This window comes from Oreochromis niloticus, linkage group LG3, assembly GCF_001858045.2.
Source record: "Oreochromis niloticus isolate F11D_XX linkage group LG3, O_niloticus_UMD_NMBU, whole genome shotgun sequence".
Classification (NCBI taxonomy): Eukaryota; Metazoa; Chordata; class Actinopteri; order Cichliformes; family Cichlidae; genus Oreochromis; species Oreochromis niloticus.
This window is the reverse complement of record NC_031967.2, coordinates 87,039,555-87,066,264: the sequence shown is the minus strand read 5'-3', so window position 1 is coordinate 87,066,264 and position 26,710 is coordinate 87,039,555. Positions and strand designations below refer to the sequence as shown.

The window sequence follows — 26,710 nt, the reverse complement described above, 5'->3', positions numbered from 1 at the left end:
GAGTCCCAGTTTAACCAGCAGCCTTCACACCACACATCACACAGACATGGAAACTTCAAACCCTCAGACTGAAGACACCATCATAAATAAATAGATTGTGATGAAGATGAATAACTGGCACAGTTTGCTGTGGTTTCTTCTGTTCCTGTCAGAAATAAGAGTCTGGCAGCACTTTGCTCTCCTTCCACATGTTTAAGGAGGAAGTTAAGAAGAGTGAGTGAGTCTTCTTCCTCTGTGGGCCAAACATCAGGCAGCAGCCACGTACTTTTAAAAACCCAGCACACTGCTTCAGAAACACTGAGTCCAGGTGACCAGAGTTATGTGATCAGTGAAGTCTGAAGGCGCTTCAGGACCACTGTAGCTAAGCGATGCTAACATGTGTGACTGTATTGGAGCAAACAGCTACTGAAGTTACAATTCAGTGAAACTGACATTGATCGTAGACAGTTGTCTTGTTTCTTTATGTTGTTGTGGGTTCTCAAGAATGACACCATACTTGAAGAGAAGGTATTTTATTGAACTGTGGTTCACATGTAAACAAAGCTTCGCCATCACAGTCTGCTCCGAGGTAACTCCCTCTAGCTCTCTAGCTCCCCCTACAGTCTAGGAGTATTAACAACATAAAACATGATACTAAGCAAATAAGGATTTGCTGTTATCATTACAACAGTCGGCTACATCACTGGCAGCCTCTCGCTTTTCCTCACAGGAGGCTCGGCTGGCAATCAAACAACTCACCAACCAACATGTGGATCGTGGAATAATGGGAGCTTCCATCTTTAAAGGACTGAAGAGGAAGAAGTTTACAAGGAATCATTTAGAACAGTTTCAAACATCAACTGATTGAATCCATGAATCTGAAAACGTGTTTGTGAGTGAAAGAGACAGACATGTACAGACTGAACTATCTGTTCAACAGTCAGAGTGTTTCTCTAACAGGAGACACTCTTTACACTCAACTCAGCACAGGGACACTGAGGAACCAGGAGACCCAACTTCAACTCCAGAATAGTCTATGAATCCTAATCCAAACCCCGGATAAAGAGTTTGAGTGAATGTGGTGTTGAAGGTGTGGAGGTGGATCAGAGTGTCAGAGGAAACTCTGTAGAAGGACAGAGTGCCAGCAGGACAGTCCACATACACTGCTGCTCTGTTAGAGACAGAGGAGGAGGAGGAAGAGGAGGAGGATGTTACTCTGTTATTGTGCCAGACAGAGTAATAACCATATGTATCAGAGCAGCTCAGACTCCAGGACTGATCATTCCCTCCAAACATACAGTCTTTATGGACTCCTTTCCTTCTGATTCTTCTGTAACTCACTGATATATAAACCTCTCCTCTCCACTCGACCTCCCAGTAACAGCGACCAGTCAGACCATTTCTACACAGCAGCTGTTCATAAACATCAAATCTGTCTGGATGATCAGGATATGACTGAACCTTCTCCCCATCTGTCACCTTCCTGTTGTTGTCAGACAGTTGGAGGTTTGTGTTCACTGTGTTGGTGTCGATTGTGAGTTGACAGGAATCTGATGGAGAGAACAAACACAATCCAGCTGCAGTTATTGATCCATCATCTGTTCATTGATTGACACTTTGATGATGACTCCTGACATCAGAATGATGAAGATGGTTGAATGTGTGCTGCTTTGTTTCCATGAATCCCATTAAAAACACACTTACACTTCCTCAGACCTGGTCTCAACCATCGGACTCCAGCAGGCTCCACCCTGAAAGGAGGAGGGGTCAGAGCAGCACAGTCAGCATGCACACATGGACATTACATGGCTCTCATACACACACTGTTACACACTGAGGATGGCTCAAAGCTCGGCTCCACTGTTTTATTCAAAGAAATCTACATTTATTTATCAGCACATTTAAAAACATCACAGGTTGAGCCAAAGTGCTGCACAGAGTAGAGATAAAATAGGAAACATACACAGTAATTACTATAAAAGACTCGTCATAATTGAAAGCTACAGAGTACAAATGTGTTTCCAACCGGGTTTTAAAAATGTCGAGTGAAAAATGTTGGTGAAGACTTAAAGTGAAGGGCCGACTGTTCCAGAGTTTGGCTGCAGCGATCCATAAAGCTCACCTCTGTTTTTCCGTCTAGTTCTGGGGAAAGTCAGAAGCAGCTTATCTGCAGCCTGAGGGCTCTACTTGGATTATTTTGGTTAAAGAGAGATAAGATGGAGCTAATCCATTCGGAGATTTAAAGACAAAAAACAAAATCTTGAAGTCAATTCTACGACGTACTGGTAACCAGTGTAAAAAGTTGGAAAAAGCTGGTTTTAATACCAGAATTTATTTGTTTCTCAAATGAGAAAGAGCTATTGAGAAACACTCCTAAATCTTTAGCAGAGTCGTGAACTTTTCCAGTGGACTAAGGTCAACATTATCCCATAATGCTAACTCTTTTCCCTCGCATTATAACAATGTGAGGCATTAATGCTAAATAGGCTGCCATTATTAACTAATGGTAATTTGATGTGAATTAGCATTATGCGCTAATGCTAACACTGTTTTCCCTTACTTTTTAACAATGTGAGTAGCTAATGCTAACACTATTTCCCTTTGCTTTAAAACAATGTGAACGGCTAATGCTAACCCTCTTTCTCTGCATTACAACAATGTGAGCAGCTAATGCTAAGTAGGCTGCCATTAGCACCTATGTCTAATTTAAGGCAAATATGCATTAGAACCTAATGCTCATATCGTTTTCCTTTGCTTTATAACAATGTGAACAGCTACTGCTAAGTAGGCTAATGCTAATTTGAGGTGAATAAGCATTAGTAGCTAATGCTAATACCATATTTTCTTACTTTATAACAAAATCAGTAGCTAATGCCAACAGTACATTCCCTTCAATGAAGTCTATTTATGCTAAATAGGCTACAATTGGTGGCTAATGCTAATTTTTGGGGAATAAGCATTGGCAGCTAATGCTAATACCATATTCTCTTCTTTTATAACAATGTGAGCAGCTGATGATAGGTAGGTTGCCATTATTAGCTAATGCTAATTTGATGTGAGTTAGTATTATCCGCTAATGCTAACAATGTTTTTTCTTACTTTTTAACAATATCAGCAGCTAATGCTAACACTACTTTCCCTTCAGTTAAGCCTATTTAGCATTAATTAACTTCATTTAGCATTAAGAAATTAATGCTAAATAGGCTATCATTAGTGGCTAATGCTAATTTTAAGTGAATAAGCATTGGCAACTAATGCTAATACCTTCTTCACCCCAACCGGTCGCAGCAGATGGCCGCCCCTCCCTGAGCCTGGTTCTGCCGGAGGTTTCTTCCTGTTAAAAGGGAGTTTTTCCTTCCCACTGTCGCCAAAGTGCTTGCTCATAGGGGGTCATATGATATGATTGTTGGGGTTTTCTCTGTATTTATTATTGTGCGAGCTATTGTACAATATAAAGCGCCTTGAGGTGACTTTTTTTGTGATTTGGCGCTATATAAATAAAATTGAATTGAATTGAATTGAATATACTCTTGATTTATAACAATGTGAGCAACTAATGCTAAGTAGGTAGGTTGCTGTTATTAGCTAATGCTAATTTATCCGCTAATGCTAACAATGTTTTTTTCTTACTTTTTAACAATATCAGTAGCTAATGCTTATATTATTTTTCCTTCAATGTTAACAATGTGAGCAGCTAATACTGAGTAGGTTACCGTTATTAATTAATGCTAATTTGATGTGAATTAGCATTATCAAATAATGCTAACTATTTTCCCTTGCATTATAACGATGTGAGGAGTTAATGCTAAGTAGGCTGCCATTACTAGCTAATGCTAATTTGACATGAATTAACATCATCCGTAAATGCTAACTCTTTTCCCTTGCTTTATAACAATGTGACCAGCTAATGCTAAGTAGGTTGCTGTGATTAGCTAATACTAATTCGAGGTGAATTAGCATTATCCGCTTATACTAACAATGTTTTTTCTTACTTTTAAACAATATGAGTAGCTAATGCTAACACTATTTTTCATTCAATTTAAACTTTTCCCCTGCGATGTGAAGAGTTAATGCTAAATAGGACGCCATTAGTGGCTAATTCTAATTTTAGGTGAATAAGCATTAGCAGCTAATGCTCATACCGTTTTCCTTTGCTTTGTAAGACAGCAGCTAATGATACGAAGTCTACCGTTATTAACTAATAAGCATTAGTACCTAATACTAATACCATATTTTTTTGCATTATAACAATATCAGTAGCTAATGCTAACACTACATTCTCTTCAATTAAGCCTATTTAGCATTAATTAACTTCATTTAGCATTTAGAAGTTAATGCTAAATAGGCTACCATTGGTGGCTAATGCTAATTTTCAGGGAATAAGCATTGGCAGCTAATGCTAATACCATCACAGCTGATTTAAAGGGCTAAATGACTCCTCAGCATTTCTTGAAGTTCTTCAGAGGCCTGGTAATGAACTAATCATTTGATTCAGGTGTGTTAACCCAAGGTGCGATCTAAAACCTGCAGGACACTGGCACTCGAGGCCTGAGTTGCCTACCCCTGCTTTATAACAATGTGAGCAGCTAAATATAGGTAGGTTGCCATTATTAGCTAATGCTAATTTGAGGTGAATTAGCATTATCTGCTAATGCTAACAATGTTTTTGCTAACTCTTTTCCCCTGCATTATAACGATGTCAGGAGTTAATGCTAAGTAGGCTGCCATTAGGGGCTAACTCTAATTAGGGGTGAATAATTATTAGCAGCTCATGTTAATACCGTTTTCTCTTTCCGTATAACAACTTGAGCAGCTAATGGTAATTTGATGTGAATCAAGAAACCTTTATTTGTCACATGCAAGTTGCCCTGCAGCAAAATGGGATACCCCCCCCCCCCCCCCCGACCTTACGTAGACATGACATGGGGAGACAGGTCGGACAACGGTAGTATTTTGAAAAAACACAGAAATGTACAATACAATCGGCAAGTCGAGGAGGGGGAAAAAAGAGAACTCATGCTGGGCTCCTATGAGAGAACAGCATGAGAACAGAAAACAAAAAAAACTCCTCTGCACAGAGAGCACATAAATGTCCACATCACAACACCATGAAGCACATGACAAGCAATAGGGGTGGGTGAGGGGTGAGAAGTAAGCCGATGCAGACACAGCCATCCTGCCCTGCAGCTATTCATCCAGCGCTGGGCCCAGACCCGCCGTCCGACTCGGCCTTGGAGATAAGCACACGAAGGAGTTTGGAGCGGAGAGTCTAAACACAGTTTGTTATCAGGGGAGAGATTATTTGTTATGTTCAGCTCCAGCCTTGAGACCGCAGCTGGCGCCGATATGGTAGCCGCATGAAATAATGGTGGTGTTCTTTCTTTAGTGCGAACCATTGCATGTCAATTTTCACTTTCTTTAGTCTTCGATAAGCCAGGGCCAAGCCAGCGCTCATCAGCAAGAACCCTGTTATCAAGATTCCGAAAAGATGTCTTCAATGTCTTGTCACGGGCTCTCCCGAACCCAGGCTTCTCATCGAGAAGAGGGTGTCAATTGCATTCAGGGACCAGTTGATCAAATCCATAATTCCTCTTTTAGGTTTTAGAGAACAGACTGTGAGACTCTTCCAGGGTAAAGGGAGAGAAGTAGACAAGACTAGACAGAGACATGAGAAAGCCAAGCAGGAAAGATAAGGGAAGGGAGAGGGAGAAAGTGCGACTGCCTTCGTCAAGAGCCAAACGAGAGAATAAGCATTAGTAGCCAACGCTAATACCCTTTTCTCTTGTGTTATAATGTTGAGAGACGTTAATGCTAAATAGGCTGCCATGAGTGACTCTTTTCCCTTGCGTTATAACGATGTGAAGAGTTTATGCTAAATAGGCTGCCATTAGCAGCTAATGCTAATACTGTTTTCCCTTGCTTTCTACAACTTGAGCAGCTATTGCTAAGTAGGCCACTTTGCTCTGCTAAGGATTTGTGTGACCATGATGGAAACTCTCATAAGCTAATGCTACTAAGCTAATGCTGTTTATGGGCCCTGTTAAAATCAATATTTCATTCTCATTCTGTTGTTTGAGAACAATAACAGAAAAATGTGCACTTGAGAACAAATGTATTGTGAATTCAGCTGTGAATGTAGAGTTTCCAGTATTTAAGCTTCCATTTCCAAATGTTAGCTGCTCCTGTCTGCCTCTTTGTGACACACACAGACTGAAATGATTCACAGCCTTGTTTCATCCTTCTGTCAGTGTCACTGACTGTCACTGTGACTGTGGACATACAGCATGGGAAACATACACATGGCTGACACTTTATTAGGTACACAGTGGCCAATATCTCAGGTATAGTACACCTGTGACCTAATAAAGTGTATCTAAAGTTACAAAATGTTGTCTCTGTCCAAATATTTATAGACCAAACTGTAGGTCTACTTTTAATGAAACTCAACATGACTTATCAGTTATCATGAATGTTCCTGCAAACAGACTCCTTGGAGACCCCCTACATAAATATCCATGTACTATCCAGCTAGACTAGTGTTTATGTCTCTGAAAATCTTCCTGCATGTGTGATTGTTCATGTCTCATCTGCAGGAAACAAACAGGAAGTGAGTGAAGGACACAGGAAATGTTTCCAGCTCTTCCTCCTCTATCAGACATTCTTCATACCTGAGAGTGTCCAGTCTCCAGCCTGGATCCTTCAGTCCAGCCGACAGCAGCTTCATTCCTGAGTCTCCTGGATGATTGTAGCTCAGGTCCAGCTCTCTAAGATGGGAGGGGTTGGAGCTCAGAGCTGAGGCCAGAGAAGTACAGCCTTCCTCTGTGATCAGACAGCCTGACAGACTGCAGACACACAAAACAACAATTCATCTGTCAACAATCATTTTCTCTTTGTCACAATAACATCTATCCATTTATATCCATTCAATGTAACTTTATTTATAAGTGACAATTCCCAACAGACAACAACAGTCATCTCAAGCTGTTTAACAGTGTAAGGTAACAGCCTCCAATATCAGAGAGAAAGCCCCAACCATCAGACAATCCACTGTGAGCAGCACTTGGTGATGGTGGGAAGGAAGAACTCCCTTTGACACAAAGATCCTCCCAGTGAAAACAGGCTCCAGGAGGAGCATCTACCATGACTGGTTGCAGGGTGAGGGGAAAGAGAAGAGATGAGCTCAGAGAGACAAGAACAAAACACAAACTAAGGAGAGAGAAGACAAAAGTTAAGAACATGCAGTAGTGACATATAAGGGGTGGTTCAGGGTCACCTGATCCAGCTCTAACTATAAGCTTTATCAGAAAGGAAAGTTTGAAGCTGATCTTCAAAGTAGAGGGTGTCTGTCTCCTGAACTCAAACTGGGAGCTGCTTCCACACCCAGTCCAACATAGCCAGGCTTTCTTTGTCTTTGCTGCTTTGACCAAACCTAAAATCCCAGTCAGAGATGATGAGCATCATCACAGTGATGATCATTTCTCTGTTAACCCAGGCTTTCTGCTTCTGGATCTGTGCACGCTCACATAACAAGGAGACCTTTAAACATCATTTCACTAAATGGATGGACTGAGCACGGCCTACAGATGAACTGGTGCCAGAGATCATAAAGAACATCAAACAGTCAAATTCAACACTTTAGATGGAAATATGAGATTAATGCTGCACACAATCATGAACCTGCTGAATTCATCAACATCAAGAATGCAGCGAGTGGTAAAATAAAGATTTGACCTCAGTGTGCTCAGTGTTACTGTCTATTCCTAACATATTCCTAACATGATAGCTGCACTTTAGAGCTCTAAAACTGGAGCTGACACATATTTAAACACTACATGTTACTCAGTACATTCAGTTCTGACACTCGCCCACAGTCCAACAAAGGAAACATGGAGCTCACATCAGTTTGACACCGAAGTCTAATTATTAGGGGAAGTTAACCTGTTATTATCGCATTTACTCATTAATTGATTAACACAACAATTATTTTATTGCACATTAACACAGTTTTTAAAATAATGATTATTGTGAAAGTGTTCACTGGCTCTGAATATAAAAGCCATGGGTCACAGGAGGGATGTTGATCAGTACTGGCTTGAAATGGGCGTCATTATGCGTCTCAACCAATGAGAGCATTGATGGTGGGCCTAATACTACTGCAGCCCTCACATGACCCGGGACAGAAAGAAAGGGGCGGGGACAGAAACATGGAGACAGGTAGAGATCTTTGACATGTTCATTTTAAACTGTTCCAGAGGGCAGTGTTGATACAACTAAAGTCATTTGGAAGCAAAGTTGAGTTTTCTTATCATCGGAGTATTCAAGTCTGAAGTATCACTTAAATGCATTACACGCTGTTGATGGCAGCAAACAAACCACCCAAACAAACAGTAGTGGGAGGCTTGGGCAGACTACGTTGGATCAGCTTGTGGGAGGAGTCTAGATAAACCAAAGAAAGACAAGCTAACAAATGCCATAGTGAAGTGGATCGCTACAAACTGCAGGCCGATTAGTGTTGTTGAAGAAGTCGGTCTGAGGAACGTTCTCAGGATCAACAAATGACGGCATGTATGAGCCTCCCTCAAGACGCAGCATCACAAGAAGATTACATGAGCTGTAGAAAAAGGAGAGACTACGAAAGCCACGGCGTTACAATGTGCACCAGCTGTTGGTCTCTGGAGACAACTGGACGTGGCTGGGTGACCATTGTTACCTGGGAGTTACAGTACATTATATTACTGAAGAGTGGGAGCTGCGTTCACATGCTCTGACTCTAATGAAAACAGAGACATTTGACTGAAACCTGCAGAACATTTGATTCATGTTGCACAGCAGTGGGACATTTGAAATAAAGTCAGCACACTCGGTACAGATATTGCAAGAAATATGATGCTGCTGCCAGACGTCTGCCTTTGAACATGTCCCTGCATTGCGCACGTTCTCCAGCGTTCTGTCACAATATCTCTGTAGAACAGTGAGTTTGACAATGTCCTGGCCAAATGCACAAAGGTTGTGGGCACTTTAAACACAGTCCAGCAAACGCTGCAGAATTAGAACAGCAACAAACTGAACATGGACAAAAGAAAGAGTCACTGATACAAGACAGTCCAACCAGATGGACTTCATTCTGGACATGATTCAAAAGGATCTGCAGGAACGTGCAGCAACTCATTTTGGTTGTACAGTGATGAAACCTGCAGTCTCAGAATCTGTGAGAAGTTTGCTTTCAGCACGAAACAGCATTGTGTTGTGTGCTGTGGATTCACCTCTACAAACTCATCACTATTTTCACCATCAGGTTTCTACTTAGACAATAACAAAACAGGAAGCAGTTCCCAGGAACTACTTCCTGTTTTAGAACTTTTCAACATAAGAGTATGTTGCACTTCAGAAGACATCCACATCTCCTCTTATTAGAGGGCTGCCTTATTATTAATCTGCTAATTCTGTCAGTTGATGAGAAAACAATGCTTGATCTCACCTGAGAGTTTCCAGTGTACAGTGTGGACTCTTCAGTCCTTCAGACAGAAACTTCACGCCTGAATCCTTCAGGTTAATGTTACTCAGGTCCAGCTGTCTCAGATTAGAGGACTGAGAGATGAGACCTGAGGACAGAGCTTCACAGCTTCTCTCTGACAGGTCACAGTAACTTAGTCTGAAAAATAACAGATAAACAATTACAAAAATAAAACACTTATGTTGAAGTGAAATAAAATACTATTATATTTAGCATTGTTTAATCTTGTTTTTGTCAAAAAACTGAGAACAGATCCAACATGTGGAGAGAATCAGAGGAGAAGAAGTGAAGAGAGAACAGCAGTAAAACAACACTGAATTGTTCAGTGTGCTTTTGGTATCTAAATGTGTCAAAGTTCTTTATTTTGTATTTGTTTTAGAAGAATAGATGATTATTACTTAGATAACAACCACAGGACAGGTCTAGATGGCACTTTGGTAACAGTTACACCCAGAAATATTTCAGAAATGTGGACAATTTTTGCTCCAATGTACTCAGTATTGAACAAACTGAGTACTGATGATCACTTAATATTTTTGATATTTTATTTGAGTTGTTCCCACCTGATTTGTGTTAACTAGAATAAGCATTTAAAAACTAAATGTATGGTCACATATTTAATTACAAAGCTTTGACCACTGGCAGCAGCCTCAGAAGAGCCTTTTTAAAGGCTCATGTTCTCACTTAGATCATCTATTTCTACTTACATTTCTTTCTGGGAAAAATGGAGATTACTTTGAAAACTGGAAGTATTTTCCCCAATAAGCAGCCCTGGATTAGAAAATTGCTCAAACATGTTCTCAGTCAGAAGAAACTGTCTTGTTATGAGGGAAAGAAGAAAAAGTCTGAGGCACATAAACTTGTTCAAAGAGAGATAAAGCAGCTAAAATCAGGTCTAAAAGTAAAGCAGAGGATGAGCTGAATAAAGGACACAGGCTGGGTTGGAAAGGAATGAAGTCCATGGTGGGGATGCAGAACAAGGACCAAAGATGAATGTGATGCTGAATCAGCAGAAGAGTTGGACTCATTTGATTCCAGCTTTGATATCATTGATTTTAATGACGAGCTTTGTGATTTTAGGGAAGGGCAGGTAGCTCTGAGAGTCCCACTGATGAGGTGTCTGTGAAGGTTCTCAGTCATCTAAAGAGCTTAGAAAAAAAGGCATCTGGACTTCTTTAAGTTTCTTGAAGACGTTTCACCTCTCATCCAAGAAGCTTCTTTATTTCTAGGGTCAAATGGTGGAGAGTCCCAGATTTAAACCCTGTGGGAGAGTCCGCCAAGGGGGTCATGAACCCCCTGTTGATCACATGAGCCAAGGTGTAAAAACAGGTGTGGGTCACAATCAGCCAAGGTTTCGGGTGAGTTCATTGTGAAACCCTAGCCCCACCCTATCATGTGATTTCTTGAGGTTAGCCTCTGTACAAACAGACTTCAGCCATATGAGAGTGAGTGTGAGTGAATGAGAGCACACACAGGACACTCTAATCTCTGAATGTGTGTGACTCAGTGAAACAGAAGATTGTATTGAATATACTGTGATTGACAAACTGAGTTGAAAGAGAAAGGTGTTTGGATTAAAATGGATTACGCTAAAGTGAACATGCTAATGAAATCTGAACTACTGAAATGTGAAGTTTAGATTATTCAGATGTGAAAGAGAAAGAGAGAGGGTGATAGTAAGGTGGGGCTGAAGATCAGTAATGTCATGTAAACACCTGATTGGTTGACTAGATATCAGACCGACAGTTTCACAGTTTTCCCTGTGGATTATAACTTCAAGAAGATGTGACATTTATCAAGGAATCCTGCTCTCTGGATTATTTCCATGAACACTGAGCTGGAACAAATCTACAGTGCTGAAAGTGCCTATCTCACCACCAACCTCTCTGTGTACACCAGGCATGTCCAGTTTTAATTGGCCCGCAAGTAATTTTATAAATAGAATAGAGTATGGCCCGCACTTCAACTTTTGCTTGAGTGTATTGCACTTCTTAGTTTTAACACCAGGGGGAGCTGCTGTTGATCAAGGCAGTTGCTCCACCAAAAAGGACAATCACAGAAGAAATTTACCCCAAGTTACCCAAACATGGCAGAACCAAAGAAGCAAAAGGTCGAAAGTGAATGCAGAAAATTTCAGACACGGTGGGAGAGTGAATATTTCTTCAAAGAATTAAAGGGGAAGTGTGTCTGTTTGATCTGCACTGAAACTGTGGCAGTTATGAAAGAGTATAATGTACGACGTCATTATGAAACCAAACATCAGGCCTATGCATCCTACACTGGTGCTGAGGGAGAGCAGAAATTAAAGCAAATGGTAGCTCTCCTGCTGGGTCAGCAACAGTATTTTTTCGTGCTCAAATTGTCCAGGAAAAGGCTCCAATAGCAGCTATGAGGTCGCCCAACTCATCGCAGGACATGGCAAGCCTTTTTCAGATGGAGACCTCATAAAACACTGCCTCGTTAAAGTCACCGAAATAGTGTGCCCGAAAAAAGTGCAGGACTTCAACAACGTCAGCATGTCCAGAAATCCAGTTGTGCGACGCACTGAAGACTGTCAGCCAACATTAAACCGCAACTGTCTGATAAAGCTGTGCTTTTGATTTTTACTCCATCGCATGCGATCCGAGCACCGTTGCCACAGACACGCACAGCTGCTAATTTTTTGCGGGGAGTGGACGAGAGCACGAGCACTTTAGGTGAGTAAAAAATATATTCCACAGTACCCGTGTGTTAATGTGCAGGTACACATGCTTCAAATATCAATAATGCGCATCAATTCTGTCACTACCCTGCTTTTGCGCACCACTTTCTTATATGCGTTTTTCTTGTTAACACACAGAGTACACACCGCTGTGCACAGCGCACGCACACGCAAAGTCAGCTGATCTCCTCTGATGCAGATCTGCTCCTTGATCAAGTGACATTTGTCCGGATTTTTGGCACGAGTGGCGTACGATCAGCACCGCAGCTGGATGGCCTGACTTACATACCCAGCGCAGCTGATACTCACCAGAATAATTTACTAAAATTATATGCACTCCTGTTATTAAGTCCAGTTCAGTCTGTTAATGTTGATAATCGTTTCAAACGAACGTTAATAGATGTTTTGCTAAGCCTAATAACGTAAATAACAAGCTTGAAATGTACCCGTGCCATTTTCCCCTTTATTGTTTTTTCTCTGTGCTGTAAATCTTCTGTCCAAGAAGAAATCTGAGGCTGCTGTTCTGAGAATGAGCTACCAAAGCTTTTTCTGAATAAATCAATAAAGATCCATTTATGGAAAGCTGTGATGAAGGCAGTTTTGTCTTTAATTATATTCAACAATATAACACATTTGACCACTTTTAAATGATTTTTAATACAGTAAAGTTAAGGTTATATACCTAATTTCTAGTAAGTGGCCCAGCCCCCTCCTATATTTTTATGTATGTGGCCCTCAGTGCAAAAAGTTTGGACACCCCTGGTGTCCACTCACTTTTTAACCCTTTGTGAAAACAATAAAGGTGTAAATCTGAGTATTAATCTATGTTAGTACAAACACCTCTAATAGGTTGCTTTAGTCTTTCCAAGTCATATCTTCCCTTGGAGTCTGTGTCAGGCTGCCTGAGTCCCCTCACCCACATCAGCTCAGAACTCTGCATTATCTACTGAGTAAGACTCAGAGGATCAGGAATCAGAAGTTCTACAAAGAGTAGAACCAGACTTCCTGTATAGAGGTGTGTGGACCTACCAATCCACAGGGTCAGCACAACTTTCACATCATATTCATCTCAGCACAACTAAAACATGGTGACTGACCTCAGAGTTTCAAATCGACATCGTGGATTCTCCAGAAGAACACACAGCTGCTTCACTCCTGAGTCCTGCAGCTTGTTGTTGAAGCTCAAGTCCAGCACTCTGGGATACGAGGGGTTGGACTTCAGCGCTGCTGCCAGATAATCAAAGCTGATCTTTGACAAACCACAGTCCACCAATCTGTATAAAGAATGAAAGATGTGAGTTTATTAGACAAAGTGTGAGCTTGGAATCATTCAGTGTTTCATAATCTGTTCAGAGCTGAAGAAGGTTCAGAATGTAGAAGTTTAGAAAATGGAAACTCCAAACAGCTGAAGCCAACAGGAAGCAGCTTCAAACAAACAAGAGAAAAAACTCTGAATGTTTCACATTAAAGTCGTACATTTATCATAAAAACATGAAAAAGACTTGAAAAAGTCGTGTTCTTCCTTCCAGGAACCATGTGGCTGCACCTTTAAAGGTGAAGTGTGAAAGAAATGGACATATTTGAAGTCCAACAACAACTTTTTCCAGTCACATTATTAAAGCAGACAAACTACAAGCTCATTTTCATTCCAACAAGTCCTCTTCTGACCAGGACTAACAACACTGGTCTCTATGTGCAGCTGGCTGTGAGACCAGTGCTCAGGAACAGTCTACAAAGTGCAACACTAAAAGAACATCACACACTAATTTGCTTCCAGCACTTTCACATAAACATCTACTGTCATTATTGTCACCAAACACTGTGGATCCTTTATTGGAAATTCAAATGGGATTCAAATGGTCAGACAAAAGAGGCTTATGAGGAAATATGATGAAATGTTGTGTATTAGCAGGAAGTTACTGAATCATTTTCCTCATAAACCAAACAAAATGATTGACAAACATTGTTAGGTTTGTATTGTTGGATTGTCATTTATGCTTAGAAATTTATAATCATATATGCTTAGAAGTATATAATTGTTTGTAGATTGATAGAGGTTTGATCCTTAGCAGTTTGTAAAGACACCCTAAGGTCACGAAAGAGGTCGTACCTTCTCTTTCTGATTTATACTATAGGAGGACACCTACTCTGTATCTGTTTAAGCATAAGAGCCCTTTGTTTAAGTGAACTGCTCGACTCCCTGGAGCCAGCAGGTTTGGGGAGTCTTCACAGTGTCACATATCACACACACACACACACAGTCATATGTTAATGAACCTATGCATATTCATGTAACCACAATAAAGAGCAGTGCTACGGGGGAGCAAACTCAGAGCGACTGGGGTGAGCGACAGGAGCACGCTCGTCACAGCTCTCTCCCTCGTGCACGAGCAACACAAAGAGCTCTGGTGACTTGCGTCTTGTTTTTGGCTAGTGACTAGTGGCTAGAATTGTCTTGGTGTTCCAGCAAATAGGTTTATGCTACAAACTTATCAAACATGTTTTTACAAACTCAGTGTTGGACTTTGATCAGCAGGATAACCCTGATGTTTAAAGGCATTTTAGTCTCGCTGTATGAGAGTCCAGTTATTACTCAGTATTTATGGATGATGTTCTAAATTAGGCTCAAATATATGACAGACATTTCAGTTTGGCCTCATCCTGGGCCGGATTATCCAACACACACTCTGACCACAGGCCCAGGGGCCACGCACAGCTGGGCTCCATCCAAGAGACAGGAAACTAAACCAACACAATAATAAAGAGCACCATTTCATCTGCTTACATTTTAGCTCTTCAAGCTAAACATAGTAAAAACATGAGCATATACATGTTTTCTGATAAAATGATGTACCAATCCCAGTGATGGACCAGTTGATTTTGTTCAACTGGTCCAGTGTGGTAGACCAGCTGCAACTAAAATCCCACGCCAATTTGAACTTGCTGACCCCTTAAACACACACACACACACACACACACACTAGTCATCTCCACACACAGGAAGTGGATTTGGTGTGGGCAAGTTGGACTTGTTCCTCCAAATTAAAGGTTTTGTTGCAATTCAATTCAATTCAATTCAATTTTATTTATATAGCGCCAAATCACAACAAAAGTCACCTCAAGGCGCTTTATATTGTACAGTAGATCGCACAATAATAAACAATCAGTTAACAAAGTCTACACAATGTCAAATGAATGCTGTCATTGGGACTTTTTTCACTGAGACTATTAAATATTTCATTTTGAATTGGAAAACCTGAATTGTACATTAAGAAGGGTAAACCCAGGTAAGATTTTTTTAAGGTGATCACTGTGGTTATGCTACAAGGTTGTCACTGAAAAGAAACATTGTAACCAAAAATGGAAACTTTGATTTGAAATATTTTCATTGTCTGTTTGTTATTAATTTTCTTTCTTTTCTTTTAATGAGGAAAAATATACAAACCGGCATTTTCAAATTTCAAAGCTTTCTGAGTCTCATTCACTTCACTTCTCCTGTACGTAGCCGAACCTTCTGGTCCAAGTCATTTGAGCTCCTTTGCAGCAAACTCGGGTAAAGGAAATCTTGAGCTAATTGTCTTTTTAGTAACAAGAGGGTTACAACTTGGTATGAATATATTTTTTCTTGAGCAATTTTGTATTTTTAACACGTTCTGGGACATTAAATAATTCTCCCTTTGGAACACAACAACAGTTGCCCAGTTTTGTTTAGTCATGATGATTCAAGATGGCATCAGTGTTTGAGGCTTGCTATCTACCTGTCCTACATGTCCCGTTTTTCATGTTACTATTAATTTTGTCTCATTTGGCGTCTTCCTTGTTGACTTATGATTGCTCTACCCTACTAAACATCCGATCTTGTGTGGATACCCTCTCCTGACTGCTCCAAATCGATGTTTTTCAAAATATCCTGGCGGCTGTTCCTGAGGATCTTCGCCTACTGTCGTGGGTTCCTCACTGGAGGAAACGCCGCAAGGGTAAATTGGGCAGGCATATTGGTTAGCTTTCTACAGGGCCTATCTTCAGATTATACCTGGTTTGTTTCCTGGTGGTCCCTGGAACCTCACGACAAAAGGATTAAGCTGATCTTACCTGTCCTCCCTGACCATCTCCCACAGTGTTGTTCCCAGCACCTCCATAGAGGTGGTGTTTCTCCTGGGAATCACCACCTGCTGAGACATGCATCCCAGCCGGCCTCTGGTTCGATCAAGATTAGCCTGGCTCTGGTGAATACCAGATCGCTAGCTAATAAGACCTTTATTCTTTGTGATTTCTTCACCTCCCAAGGCTTGGATTATGTATGTGTGATTGAAATTTGGCTTAATTCCGGTGAGCTAAGCTCTTTCTCCGAACTTATACCTCATTTATATTACTTCGTTAGAGTTATTGATACTATGTCTTGCATTATCCTACTACTGTAAATTACTGTATACTACTATTCTTATTGTATATATTGTATATCTTATTTATCTGTTCCTCTGTCTCTCCTGCTGCTTTGAGCATGTACACGACAAAAGAATTTCCCTCGGGATAAATAAAGTTATTCTTATTCTTATTATTCTTACTTACTGTCTGTTTTTTAACTCCCCGCGGAAAACTGGCCACGGGAGAGGTGTTGCAACCATTTTTTAAAATTGTTTAAAATGTCGACAGCTCACAGCTGATTTTCATGACAGTTTTGAACTACAACTATTTCTCCTCGACCTGCATTCCCCTGTGCTGTGTGCACTGGTTTATCGTTCTCCAAAGTTCAACAAGGATTTTATTCAAGACTTCTCTGCCTTTTTATCAGGGATCTTAGCAAACTTTGACACAGTTTTAGTCTTTGATGATTTTAATATTCATGTCTGTTGCCAACAAAAAACCACTTGTGGAAGACTTTTTTGAACGTTATTGACTCTTTTAATCTTATCCAATCAGTTAAGAGTCCTACCCATGAGCGTGGACACACCTTGGAGTTAGTTCTATCCTGTGGTCTGCAGCTACATGATATTCAAATTTGCAAGCTTAACTTTTCGGATCATATCTTGCCTGTCTTATTTCAAAATTTCAAATTTCTGCCCCATGTTCCTCAGTTAAGCCTTTTCTACCTGTCCGTCAATACCGCATCGTTACACCGATCACTGCGGGACATTTCTCTGCTGCTTACCACAACTCTGATCCTCTTTTCATGGACAATTGTTCCCTTAACCAAAATGTTGATTATTTGCTTACCATGTTTAATGTCACCTGTACAAACATTCTACTGTAGATACGGTTGCTCCCTTTAAAAAAAACTAAACACCCTAGACCTAAATCTGATCCTTGGCTAAACAATGACACTCGGGCTCTTAGAAGGACCTGTACAAAAGCTGAAAGAAAATGGAAAAAAGACAAACTTTAGATTTCCTTCGCTATGTTAAAAGATGATCTGTCTCTTTATCAAGATGCTGTGTGCAAAGCCAAAACTAAGCACTTATCGGATATTATCACTAAACACAGCTACAGCTCTCGTGTCTTATTCAATACTATTCATTCTGTTATCAACCCTCCATCCATCACTTACTTACTAGGGTCTCCTGTTACTTGTGAACACTTTTACGGTTTTTTGTTGATAAGGTGGATACTATTAGCTCTCATATCACTCCTCTGCCCTATGAGCCCTCTGTTCCCCAGTTCTCTTTAGTTGTGTTTGATCACTTCGAATCGATTTCTCTGAACTCTCTGGCTGAAGTTGTCTCTCGCCGTAAGCCTTCTGTGTGTCATCTTGACATTATCCCCTCTCGTCTTTTTAAAGAAGTCTTTGACACCATTGACCCTCGCGTTTTAACTATCATTAACACCTCCCTCCTCCCTCTTAACTGGAACTGTTCCACTTGATCTTAAACATGAAGTTGTCCACCAACTTCTCAAAAAAACTAACCTTGACGCAACCGTTTTTTTCAAATTTTAGACTAACTAGCTATCGAGCTGGTGGATAACAGACATCTCCGAAAACGTCGGAGCACTTTTGCAAATATGTGATATCTTGATAAACTGACCAGATATTTGAAGTTTACACAGCTACATTCTCACCTGAAAATATGTTAAAAGTTTATTTTGTGACCCAGAAAGAGTAATATTACAAACTTAGTAGTGATGCCCATTATTGAAAACTGGAATTGGCTGGGCCGTGCCATGAATTCTGGGATATGGTGGGCCATGAAGGACACACCCGACCCATCCTTCACATTTGGGGAAAAGGAGGACACATTTGTCGGCTGCATTCGGAGGAGTCCACGAATTTGGACAGCCTTTGTCGCATCGCTGTGACATTATCGGCCTATAAATGTGGCCTCAAGAGGATGCAGCCCATGAATTTGGACACCCCCATAATCGTGCTTCAAATATTTTGCATATAAATGATCAAAGAACAATCACACTAATCGCCCCCTTGGACTCCTGTTCTTCCCTTAATGTTGACCTTGGCTAACTGGAAAAGTTCAGAACTCCGTTTGCAAAAGATTTAGGAGTGTTTCTCGATAGCTCTTTCTCATTTGAGAAACAAATAAATTCTGTTATTAAAACAAGCTTTTTCCAGCTGAGGGCCAAAACCAGGACCATGTTGTCATCCGCCAACTTTGAGAGAGTGATACATGCATTTATCTCTTCTAGGCTTGACTACTGCAATAGTCTTTATTTTGGTATAACCAGGCCCTACTCTCGCGTCTGCAGAATGCGGCAGCCCGACTTCTGACATGCAACGGCAAATTTGATCATATCTCCCCAATCCTGGCACATTTAAACTGGTTACCAGTACGTCGTAGAATTGATTTCAAGATTTTGCTGTTTGTCTTTAAATCTCTGAATGGATTAGCTCTATCTTATCTCTCAGACCTTTTAACAAAAAATAATCCAATTAGAGCCCTCAGGTCTGCAGATAAGTTGCTTCTGACTTTCCCTAGAACTAGACGGAAAAACAGAGGTGACGGAGCTTATGCGATCACTGCAGCCAAACTCTGGAACAGTCGGCCCTTTCACATAAGGTCTTCACCAACACTCAACATTTTTAAAACCCAGTTGAAAACACATTTGTATTCTCTAGCTTTCAATTATGACTAGTCTTTTATATTAATTACTATGTATGTCAACTATTTTATCTCTACTATGTGCAGCACTCAGTGAATCATTGCAGCCATTGCAACCTGTGTTGTTTTTAAATGTGCTTAGTGCTTTTTAAATGTGCGGCAGACATTAAGATATATTCTCATAGGATCTAATGTAATTTTAAGAATCAGATTTTAAAAATATGTGCTCTAAAATTACAGATAATTTAATACAAATAAAAAAAAAAACTAACTATGAACCAATATCTCTCTGCACAGGTAAACATTATGACTGAAAGAAATTTAAATCATAAGTTTCCTGAACTATGGATATGGACATTATTAAATACTATTGAATATGCATTATATTTAATGCTCAGTAAACACCATACCATGTCATTTGGGCACGGTTTTCTTCCCGTACATGAAACGAGGAAAGTCTCCACCCCACTGAAGTAAACAGAACCAGGTAACTGGGGAAACTTGGCAAGACCCATCTCTGACCACCTGGCTGTCCTCACTGTCAACACCAATTAAACAAAATATGTGACTGTAAAAAATCTTCAGACAGTAATGAAGAATCTCCTAAGCCAGTGGTTCTTTTTTTGCTGGGCCCCCCTTTGTTTTACAAGAAAAATGTTCATCCACGTGGAAACGGAAACAGCGTTTTGAATCACCGAAAACAGATTTTTTAAAACTCCTTTTTTGCGTTTATTTGTGGACGAGGAATACAGAGTTCGTCACGCAAAGCCAAAGGTATGTGCCTTTTTTCACGTCACGCTGTGTGCCACGTTATTGTTTACATGAGATGAATTGCAGAATGGGAGACAGAGACAAAATACCATTACTGTTAATCTTACTATCTTCAGGTTTTACACGCTTACATATGCACATGCAGTTACTGTCCCTCCATTTAGAAAGGCAGAGGCGTCATGGTGGAATTATTTTACGTGTAGTTGTTTTTTTTCCTGTGTAATAATATTCAACATTGCTATCAATACATTTTTCAAAAAATGCCTCTCTGTGCAAAATAGGTTCAAAAACAAACAACTGTGGGATACTGTTAGTCCGTGATTTGAACCGAGGGAACAAATCGTGGCAGGAACGGCCTTTTGTTATTTCTACCAGTGTCAAAACGTTCTCTCCCCCCCCCCCCCCCCCTTTTCATATTGCCCCCCCCCCCCGGGCAATGGCTCTGCGCTCCCCCCCCAGGGGCGGGCCCTACACTTTAGGAAGCTCTGTCCTAAGCCATCCAAAGATGGATAAAAGGTCACTAGCCAAGTCTAAAAAGCTTGGTTGTTTATAAAATAATATCATTCAGACTTTAAATGATCAGCAGTGGGAACGTTTGGATCCTGACCTGAGAGTTTCCAGTGTACAATGTGGACTCTGCAGTGCAGCAGACAGAAACTTCACTCCTGAATCCTGCAGGTTATTGTCACTCAGGTCCAGCTCTTTCAGACAAGAGGACTGGGAGTTGAGAACTGAGGACAGTGCATCACTGCTTTTCTCTGAGAGGTTACAGCCACTCAGTCTGAAAAAAAAAACAAAAAAAAAAAAAACTTAACATCAGTCTAATGAAATGTTTTTTTAAGCTAGCATGCAATACAATTGATGGTTAACAAAACTGTCCTCAGAAAACATGAAAACAAACTATCACGTTTCTACAAAACTATGTACAGGGAGTGCAGAATTATTAGGCAAGTTGTATTTTTGAGGAACAATTTTATTATTGAACAACAACCATGTTCTCAATGAACCCAAAAAACTCATTAATATCAAAGCTGAATTTTTTTGGAAGTAGTTTTTAGTTTGTTTTTAGTTTGAGCTATTTTAGGGGGATATCTGTGTGTGCAGGTGACTATTACTGTGCATAATTATTAGGCAACTTAACAAAAAACAAATATATACCCACTTCAATTATTTATTTTTACCAGTGAAACCAATATAACATCTCCACATTCACAAATATACATTTCTGACATTCAAAAACAAAACCAAAACAAATCAGCGACCAATATAGCCACCTTTCTTTGCAAGGACACTCAAAAGCCTGCCATCCATGGATTCTGTCAGTGTTTTGATCTGTTCACCATCAACATTGCGTGCAGCAGCAACCACAGCCTCCCAGACACTGTTCAGAGAGGTGTACTGTTTTCCCTCCTTGTAAATCTCACATTTGATGATGGACCACAGGTTCTCAATGGGGTTCAGATCAGGTGAACAAGGAGGCCATGTCATTAGTTTTTCTTCTTTTATACCCTTTCTTGCCAGCCACGCTGTGGAGTACTTGGACGCGTGTGATGGAGCATTGTCCTGCATGAAAATCATGTTTTTCTTGAAGGATGCAGACGTCTTCCTGTACCACTGCTTGAAGAAGGTGTCTTCCAGAAACTGGCAGTAGGACTGGGAGTTGAGCTTGACTCCATCCTCAACCCGAAAAGGCCCCACAAGCTCATCTTTGATGATACCAGCCCAAACCAGTACTCCACCTCCACCTTGCTGGCGTCTGAGTCGGACTGGAGCTCTCTGCCCTTTACCAATCCAGCCACGGGCCCATCCATCTGGCCCATCAAGACTCACTCTCATTTCATCAGTCCATAAAACCTTAGAAAAATCAGTCTTGAGATATTTCTTGGCCCAGTCTTGACGTTTCAGCTTGTGTGTCTTGTTCAGTGGTGGTCATCTTTCAGCCTTTCTTACCTTGGCCATGTCTCTGAGTATTGCACACCTTGTGCTTTTGGGCACTCCAGTGATGTTGCAGCTCTGAAATATGGCCAAACTGGTGGCAAGTGGCATCTTGGCAGCTGCACGCTTGACTTTTCTCAGTTCATGGGCAGTTATTTTGCGCCTTGGTTTTTCCACACGCTTCTTGCGACCCTGTTGACTATTTTGAATGAAACGCTTGATTGTTCGATGATCACGCTTCAGAAGCTTTGCAATTTTAAAACTGCTGCATCCCTCTGCAAGATATCTCACTATTTTTGACTTTTCTGAGCCTGTCAAGTCCTTCTTTTGACCCATTTTGCCAAAGGAAAGGAAGTTGCCTAATAATTATGCACACCTGATATAGGGTGTTGATGTCATTAGACCACACCCCTTCTCATTACAGAGATGCACATCACCTAATATGCTTAATTGGTAGTAGGCTTTCGAGCCTATACAGCTTGGAGTAAGACAACATGCATGAAGAGGATGATGTGGACAAAATACTCATTTGCCTAATAATTCTGCACTCCCTGTAGAAACATAATAAAGCCATGAGTACAAATGTACTTACAGAGCTTTGTTGGAGGCTTTGACCACTGGCAGCAGCCTCAGAAGAGCCTCCTCTGAAGCAGAGTATTTCTTCAGATTAAACACATCCAGATCTTTTTCTGATGACAGTAAGATAAAGACCAGAGCTGACCACTGAGCAGGAGAAAGTTTATCTGTGGAGAGAGGTCCTGATCGTAGGGACTGTTGGATCTCCTCCACTAGAGAACGATCATTCAGTTCATTCATACAGTGGAACAGATTGATGCTTTTCTCTGCAGACAGATTCTCACTGAGCTTCTCCTTGATGTACTGGAGTGTTCCCTGATTGGTCTGTGAGCTACTTTCAGTCTGTGTCAGCAAACCTCGTAGGAGAGTCTGATTGGTCTGCAGTGAAAGACCCAGGAGGAAGCGGAGGAACAAGTCCAGGTGTCCATTTGGACTCTGTAAGGCCTTGTTCACAGCACTCTGGTGGAGAGTTTTGAGTTTTGGTTTGTTAAATAATTTAGATTTCTTGGAAATTATTTGTTGTTCTTCCAGCAGATTGAGTCCAGAGTTGATGAAGGTCAGATGGACATGAAGAGCAGCCAGAAACTCCTGAACACTCAGATGGATGAAGCAGAACACCTTGTCCTGGTACAGTCCTCTCTCCTCTTTAAAGATCTGTGTGAACACTCCTGAGTACACTGAGGCTGCTCTGATATCGATGCCACACTCTGTCAGGTCTGATTCATAGAAGATCAGGTTTCCTTTCTGCAGCTGATCAAAAGCCAGTTTTCCCAGAGACTCAATCATCTCCCTGCTCTCTGGACTCCAGTGTGGATCTGTCTCAGCTCCTCCATCATACTTGACCTTCTTCACTTTGGCCTGAACCACCAGGAAGTGGATATACATCTCAGTCAGGGTCTTGGGCAGCTGTCCTCCCTCTCTGGTTTCCAGCACATCCTCCAGTACTGTAGCAGTGACCCAACAGAAGACTGGGATGTGGCACATGATGTGGAGGCTTCGTGATGTCTTGATGTGGGAGATGATCCTGCTGGCCTGCTCCTCATCTCTGAATTTCTTCCTGAAGTACTCCTCCTTCTGTGGGTCAGTGAACCCTCTGACCTCTGTCACCATGCCAACACAGTCAGGAGGGATCTGATTGGCTGCTGCAGGTCGTGTGGTTATCCAGAGGCGAGCAGAGGGAAGCAGTTTCCCCCTGATGAGGTTTGTCAGCAGCACATCCACTGAGGTGGACTTTCTAGGGTCAGTTAGGATTGTAGTTTTGTGGAAGTCCAGAGGAAGTCGACACTCATCCAGACCATCAAAGATGAACACAACCTGGAAGTCTTCAAGCCTGCAGATTCCTGCTTCTTTGGTTTCAGTAAAGAAGTGATGAACAAGTTCCACCAAGCTGAACTTTTCCTCTTTCAGCACATTCAGCTCTCTGAAAGTGAATGGAAATATGAACTGGATGTCCTGGTTGGCTTTGGCTTCAGCCCAGTCCAGGGTGTATTTCTGTGTTAAGACTGTTTTCCCAATGCCAGCCACTCCCTTTGTCAGCACTGTTCTGATTGGTTCATCTCTTCCAGGTGAGGCTTTAAAGATGTCTTCTTGTCTGATGGTTGTTTCTGGTCTGTCTGGTTTCCTGGATGCTGTTTCAATCTGTCTGACCTCATGTTCATCATTGACCTCTGCAGTCCCTCCCTCTGTGATGTAGAGCTCTGTGTAGATCTGATTCAGAAGGGTTGGGTTTCCTGCTTTAGCGATCCCCTCAAACACACACTGGAACTTCTTCTTCAGTGCAGATTTAAGGTTACGCTGACAAATGGCAGCAAGGTGCTCTGAAAGAGAAGAAATATGTAGAATATCATTTGAAAGTGGAAATAAACACTTAGTTCCAAAAAGAATGAATCTTTAAAACATGTTGCTCCATCTCAAGGGACATCAGTAAATGTCTAATTTATCCAGCAGCTTAAATTTTTAGATAAATCCTCTTACTGCTCTGCAGACGCTCAGCCAGCTGATCCTGATTCATATTCCTTAGGAAGTTCACTGTGATCTTCACAAATGCCTCTCTGCTGCTGCTCCTCTGACTCTCTAAGCATTCTGGGTAATCTGGACTCAGAACCTTCTGGATCTTCTTCAGCTCGTTCTTCACAAAAGCGATGATGTTGTCCTCCAGCAGCTGGAACAGAATATTTATGAATGAGCCAATCAGACTGAAATCATGGAGCCAAACATCAGATCCATGTTGGACACACTGACAATCCACTGGTCTACAAAGAGCAGCATGGAGATGATTGTGAACAGAATAGATATAAAAGTACATGTACAGACCATAAATATGGAGTCCAGGTGTGTTTGATGCTGCTGGGCAGACTGACCACTGGGAACCTCTGAGCTCTGCTGGTCCACTCTGTGGAGGAACCATGAAGGATTAGTTCAAGCACAGTTTAAAACTTCTATAGCTTAATTCAGATGAAGTTATTTCAGCGAAAAACTACTGGATTTTTATCCTCTCAGATTCTGAAAATATCAGGCATTTTCAGCCTGTTTTTATGGAACCTCTTTCAGTGTTGATGGAAGATGTTATAGAAGGTCAGAACAAAGTTTAAGATTTCATTAATCTGAAAATAAAAAACTATATTGTAGAAGCCTCGTGGTGTTATATGAGTCAGTGAACACTCTGGATGTTATTTCACTGATGTTACGTTCCCCTGAGGGGTCTAGGCGGTGAGGGGGAAGTAACAAAAAGTGTCCGGGTCAGAAAAGGAGACAAGAAGGCATAAGGGTTAAATTAAAGAGTTTTATTAAAGTAGCTCAACTAAAAGAGACGGACAAGCCGCTATCACCTTTTAAAGAAAACAAACAAAACTCAAGTGTTGGTCAATAAAATAAAAGTAAGTCAAAAAGAGAGCCGCTCACTAGCTGCAAACACGGTCACGCAGCTCACTAGCTGCAAACCACAAAAACACAGCTCACTAGCTGCAAACACGGTCACGCAGCTCACTAGCTGAAAACCACAAAAACACAGCTCACTAGCTGCAAACACCACCAACACTCAGCTCACTAGCTGTAACCACTCACATGGCACTCAGGCCCAGAGCTCACCATTGCCTGGGCTTAAATCCCTTTAAGTACTGAGAGTCAGCTGTGTAAAAGAAAAGAGGTGGCACCTCAGGCAGATAGGGGATTGTAGGACACACCCACACAGGCACCTTCAGGAGGAGGCCCTGCTAGGGCCGTAACACTGAAGACTTAATCCATCCAATCACAGGTGCGTATACTGAATTACACAACAGGTACGGTGACTCATGACAGACACAATGACGCACAATGATCATTTCACCAACTGAGCTACATATATGAGTAATTCTCCTGAGTGCGTGTGTTAGTGTTGAACTTTGAGCTGTGTGCTGTTCCTGCTCTTCACTCTTTCCAGCAGCTGCTGTCCTGTAAAGGTTTCTCAGCTGCAGTGAATCTACAACCACAGCAGGAGATGTTTCTGGAGTTTAAACGCTCACAGATCTACTTTGGGACTGACCTCACGCAACATTCAGTGGCTCGCAGTCAGTGTAGTTATTAGGGCTGGGTTTTGATGATCAATTTTCCGATTAAAATAGATTCTACCTTAAATAACGTGATATCAATTCATTAAAATCCTTAATCGATTTTTTAATTTAAATTTATTTTGCCCGAAAAGCCAGAATCTCAGGTTAAACCTCACAAAATTTCAACAACCACCAAATAGCTAAAATAGTAAATGAGTGCAGGTAAACCGATTTAGCACAAAGACGTAAACACAAAGCTGATGCTTTCTCACCCGACGGCGCGTACACGGACACGCCATCGGGGTGACTCATCAACACTCGGTCTTTACGTCTTTTTTGCCCTAAATTCTGAAGCTGCAGGTTTCATCTTTCTCCAACCAAAATTGACTGAAAAAGCAGCAAAAGAAGATCAAAACTACGCTTCACATAAACATCGTCATGAATTCCCTCTGACTTGCTGTTTTGCCTCCACCATAAAATAACACTTCATCCACAGCTCTCTCTCACTCTGTACTTCAAGAACAGTTTCTCATTCGCTTGCTGTTGTTTACAGCGCTGTCGGCTGCTCTGTTCTTTTTTTCTTCTTTACTTAAACGACTTCCGACAAGTAAGCCGCTTTTTGAAATTATGCAAAATTCCAATATGCTTAGCTGGGTCTCTA

The 26,710-nt window shown here is 41.2% G+C and overlaps 1 protein-coding gene across 1 annotated transcript; it reads right to left on the bottom strand.

Annotated features, from left to right (window-relative positions):
- Positions 1 to 670: 670 nt before the first annotated feature.
- LOC109197042 (NLR family CARD domain-containing protein 3-like) lies at positions 671 to 24,940 on the bottom strand (the record flags this gene model as incomplete). The annotated part of the gene is made up of 7 exons (XM_025905856.1): positions 671 to 1,529; positions 1,684 to 1,730; positions 9,458 to 9,631; positions 20,619 to 20,792; positions 22,539 to 24,339; positions 24,497 to 24,683; positions 24,836 to 24,940. Coding segments are annotated over 7 exons (3,057 nt in total), but the record flags the coding sequence as incomplete, so codon positions are not given.
- Positions 24,941 to 26,710: the final 1,770 nt, after the last annotated feature.